The sequence below is a fragment of the Rhinopithecus bieti genome, unplaced genomic scaffold (assembly GCF_001698545.2).
Source record: "Rhinopithecus bieti isolate Rb0 unplaced genomic scaffold, ASM169854v2 scaffold_79878, whole genome shotgun sequence".
NCBI lineage: Eukaryota > Metazoa > Chordata > Mammalia > Primates > Cercopithecidae > Rhinopithecus > Rhinopithecus bieti.
In genome coordinates this window covers 6,205-10,996 of record NW_016829277.1, presented here as the reverse complement: position 1 = coordinate 10,996, position 4,792 = coordinate 6,205, and the positions used below count along the sequence as shown (strand labels likewise).

At 34.8% G+C, this 4,792-nt stretch overlaps 1 protein-coding gene across 1 annotated transcript in view; it reads left to right on the top strand.

Moving 5' to 3' along the window:
* LOC108523938 (UDP-N-acetylglucosamine transferase subunit ALG13 homolog) overlaps positions 1 to 2,702 on the top strand; it is a 6,560-nt gene extending 3,858 nt beyond the window's left edge. Inside the window, 3 exon segments of the mRNA XM_017864704.1 lie at positions 2,264 to 2,281; positions 2,577 to 2,658; positions 2,660 to 2,702. Of these exon segments, the coding sequence (XP_017720193.1) occupies positions 2,264 to 2,281; positions 2,577 to 2,658; positions 2,660 to 2,702 (143 nt within the window).
* The last annotated feature ends 2,090 nt before the right edge of the window (positions 2,703 to 4,792 follow it).

Below are 4,792 nucleotides of genomic sequence, written 5' to 3'. Positions count from 1 at the left end.
TATACTAGAGACTGATTATTTTTGATCTCTTGCTTTAATTCGTCCCTTGCTGTTCCTCTTATCCACCTACCTAACTCATCTGTCTCTTCTGCCTCTTACCTTCTCCCACTTACCAAACTTTTTGATTTTCTCAGCTCTAAAACACTCCCATTTGTTTGTCTCTCACTTTGCAATCTCTGTGTTGTATTTCTATGTGTATCTGTGGCTGTTTCTTTGCATATGTGAATATCTGAGAGAGAGTGTATGTGTGTTTAGGCGCACATGTCTCCAAGACGCTAATTTTGGAGTTCTAAATTTTGAGTTCATTATTTAGATTTTCATTATTCAAGGAAGACATTTGCTTATTTTAGTTAAAAGTTTTGCCTATAGTAAATCCACTAGAATCCCTAAATTATGTTTACTCTTTCATTTAATCAGTTACACCGAATATATAAAAGGCACTGTTTTAGGTGCTGTGGATACAGTAGTAAACATGAGATAAAGTCCCTGTTCTCATGGTGCTTACATTCTAGTCGTGGAAAATTGATAGTAAACAAATTCACAAATAAATGATCAAGGTATTTCACATGGTGAAATGTACTATGAAGAAAGTAAGACAGGGTGATGGGGTAACTGGGGTGAAGACTGATTAGAATTGTCAGAGAAGGCTTGGCAGAGTACCTAACATTTTGATCTTAGACTCGAAATATAAGGAAGAGCCAATCATATGAAGATTTAGAGGCAGAAGGAACAGCAAGTGCAAAAGCCTAAGGAAGGAATGAACTTGGAGCTTGGTGTGCTTGAGGAACAGAGGGAAGATTAGTGTTGCCAGAGCATAGTGAGCAATATAGCAATATAATAGAAGATGAAGCTGGGTGGGGGTAGCTTATGTAAGATTTCTGATTTTATTCATGTTTATGAGAAGCCATTGAAGTATTTTAAGCAGAGAAATTATGGTAAGGAGTATTATTTTCTACAAGTATGTTAGAATTCAACAGGAACTGATCATCGTAATAGAAGGATGAAGAAAATTGCTTGTTTTCTATTAGTTCTTCTTTGAGACACTAGAAGCTTGCCAAAGGGCCAGGTCAGTAATTCCCAATTGTTTGACTTTAAAACCTATCCTAGTTTGATGTTTCAAGAAGTAAATGCCTCATAGAATTACTATATATGTGTATATATATGTTTATTTACGTTATAGTAAAATGAAATTAATTTTAAAATAAAAAACCTGAGAAGAAACTGGCTAGAGCATAAGCTTTGCTTTTAGTTTTACTGCTTCTATCTCTTAGGCACTCAGTAAATACTTATTTATTCATTAAATATTTATTGAGTACCTTCTATGTGCCCGGGATTGTTCTAGGCACTTGGTATATACATCAGTGAACAAAACAGACAAAGACTCCTGTTCTTATTGAGAGGAGGCAGATTCATTGATTATTTCAGGAGTAAAATTGTTGGTGTCATTATCACTGTAATGTTGGAGAAGAGGGAATGTCAGGGTAGCTGTGTAATATAGAAGCCAGTCTTGAACGATTTAGTGAGTCAGGAGAGAAGCTAGATTAAAGAGGAATAGACTTATCTTCCTAACCGGTTTATGCAAGTCAATTTTTTCCAGATATTTTTAATTAGTATTTTCATTCTAAATGTTAAATCAGCTTTGATTTTATGTTAGCACATTAAAAGAAAACATTGATTTCATAAACATATCCTGATTTTTTACTCATGCTGAAAAGGAAGGAAACTGTACAAGTTTTTCTTTTATTTTTTTACAGTTTTAAATGGCTTTTTTTCTATATTAATTTCAAGAAAGTCACATAAAAGTAGTAAGCAGTAAGTCAATAATTGGTTATATTTTCTTTTCTTTTACTTTTTTCTTTGAGTTTCACTCTTGTTGCCCAGGCTGGAGTGCAATGGTGCAATCTTGGCTCACTGCAACCTCCACCTCCCGCCTTCAAGCGATTCTCCTGAGTAGCCAGGATTACAGGCATGCACCACCATGCCCGGCCTAATTTTGTATTTTTAGTAGAGATGGGGTTTCTCCGTTGGTCAGGCTGATCTCAAACTCCTGACCTTAGGTGATCTGCCTGCCTCGGCCTCCCAAAGTGCTGGGATTACAGGCATGAGCCACTGCATCCAGCCAGTAATTGGTTATATTTTCATTTTAGGTAAATCATTTATTTTCCCCAAACCTAGGCTGGGGGGTAGTATGTATGTTCTAATTTAAGCGACTGGTTTAAATAAATTTCTGAAGTAATAGTTCTATGTTTAAAACCTTATTTCTAGCATACATGGTGGTGTGGTATATTGTTTAATTATATATGAAGTCATGATAGTAAATTACTGGCAAAGATTATTTCACAATCTTCATGCATGGTCTAGTAGTTTCCCCAGCTTATTATCTTGTCTAGCAGCTATTACTTTTGGTTTCAATTTTTAAATTCTGTTTTCATGAATGAATTGTGCTTCAGTTTAAATATGCCCAGTCCTGAGAAGTATTACAAAGCCATGTGAAGACATTTTTCATGAAATACCGTTTCTGAAATAGTTGACATAGGAGATAAGGTATCTGCTGAATTTATATTGACATTTTATAGTACTNAGCACGCTTCCTGGGCTGTTACAGTCAATGGACTTATCAACACCGAAATGTTATCCTCCTGGCCAGCCAGAAAATTTTCTGCATTTTGGATAAAGTTGTTGGATTACAAAATAAACACTAAACTCTCAACACTTTAAAAGCAACCCCAAATTCAACCTATGGAATGTGATCAAATTAAATACATAATATATATTTACAAAATAATATAATTAATAAACTTCCTACATCTATAGAATATATAGGAAATTTTATGGTGTGCACATTTGCATTGGGTCCAAATCCTAATTGCAGTTTAGTAAACTTTCTAGATTTTGTCTAATCTTCAGTATGTAGTGAGCATTCACAGATTTTCTCCTAGAATCTCAAGTGGAATTGGAATCATGAAAATGAATGAGATTTGAAAACTTTCACAAAGATTATAAATGTAGCTTGATGTTCCTTAGAATAAAAAATGAAACAGTAACAACTTTTAAAAAATTTTACATAAGAGTCAGCATCTTTAGCTTTATAATCTAAGGAACCAATTTTAAAATGATGGATTACGCTCTGTGAAATGAAAAGTTCAATCATTGCCTAAAAAAGACTATCAAGTTAGTTGATCTCTTGTACTTGGAAAAGCTACTTTTTTCCTAAAGAACGCAGTGGAGGCCGGGCGCGGTGGCTCAAGCCTGTAATCCCAGCACTTTGGGAGGCCAAGACGGGCGGATCACGAGGTCAGGAGATCGAGACCATCCTGGCTAACATGGCGAAACCCTGTCTCTACTAAAAAATACAAAAAACTAGCCAGGCGAGGTGGCGGGCGCCTGTAGTCCCAGCTACCTGGAAGGCTGAGGCAGGAGAATGGCGTAAATGCGGGAGGTGGAGCTTGCAGTGAGCTGAGATCTGGCCACTGCACTCCAGCCTGGGCGACAGAGTCAGACTCCGTCTCAAAAAAAAAAAAAAAAAAAAAAAAAAAAAAAAAAAAAAAACCAGTGGAGTGGATATGTTCTCTTTTTTTTTCTAAAACATATATACAAAGTGTTAAAAGAATCGTGCCTAATGTCACAACTTTACTGGTTTGAGAAGAACATTCAAAAAGGATTTATACCAATAGGACTTACTATTGTTTTTTAAGGATCCTCTCTCACAGTGGTAATGAAACATTAACTGTAACAAATTTATAATTTATGTGCTTATGAAATTAGTTTTATGAATGAACAATAAACTGATGCATATAATGGCTTAAATATATGGTTTTAAAATTGACTTAACTTGAGCAAGATACATTATGAAGTTCTTTGATCAGAGTGTGTGGTCTCAAGACCTTTACAATAGATTATCCTTAAGTGTCCACAGCTCTCTGGTACAGTGTTTAGATATAGTTTATCTATCAAAATAGAACATTCACTATAAAGACCTCCTTTCCCTTCCAGTCATATTATCCCAAAATGCTAAATGTTCCAAACATTTTATTTGGAATGCATTTTATGTTTTATAGGTTTGTTTTCTGATTGTGTTTTATTTAGGCTAATATTTAAAAAATGTATACTAGTGGTAGAAGGTGGTGACAAAGAAATACTCTGGGTAGCAGGAGGAAGCCAACTTGGATTAAAATTTTGCTGAGAATAATCTAAAAAGTGAGTAATCTGGTTGAGAATTCACAGCACCATAATCATAATTGCATATCGGTGTTATACTAATGTTTTAGGAAAGGTCCTATTCAAATCCAGGGAGAGAATCTTTAGTGTTTTCTGGGCCCTCATAAATAATGTTTTTCTCATTTGAGAAAATTGTGACTTAAAGTTTATGTTGGTCACTTAGTTTATAGTTTATGATGAAGAATTAAAGAGAAACAAATGAAAGGCAAGGTCTACTCAAATATCAGACAACTAAAAGCCTATACAGCCCCTAAATCCTTTGCTATCTACTTTCGCAGAATAATGCATAACCTAAATTCTATTATTTCATTTAGCAGAGGCTTAAGCCATTGTTGTCAATTGTGTGCAATAACATCTACTATGCTTTTGTGGAATTTTGTATCAATTTTGGATTTTTAAGTCAAAGGAGACTTTAGAATCATTTTGATTTGGCAGGGATTCTTGAAATTATCTAGTCCAGTTCCATCATATTCAGATTTTACCATTTGCTTAAAGTAATACCTTTTGGCAGAACTGCCCCTAGGAGCAGCTCCTTGATTCCCAGTCCCCTGCTTTTTTTTTTTTTTTTTTTTTT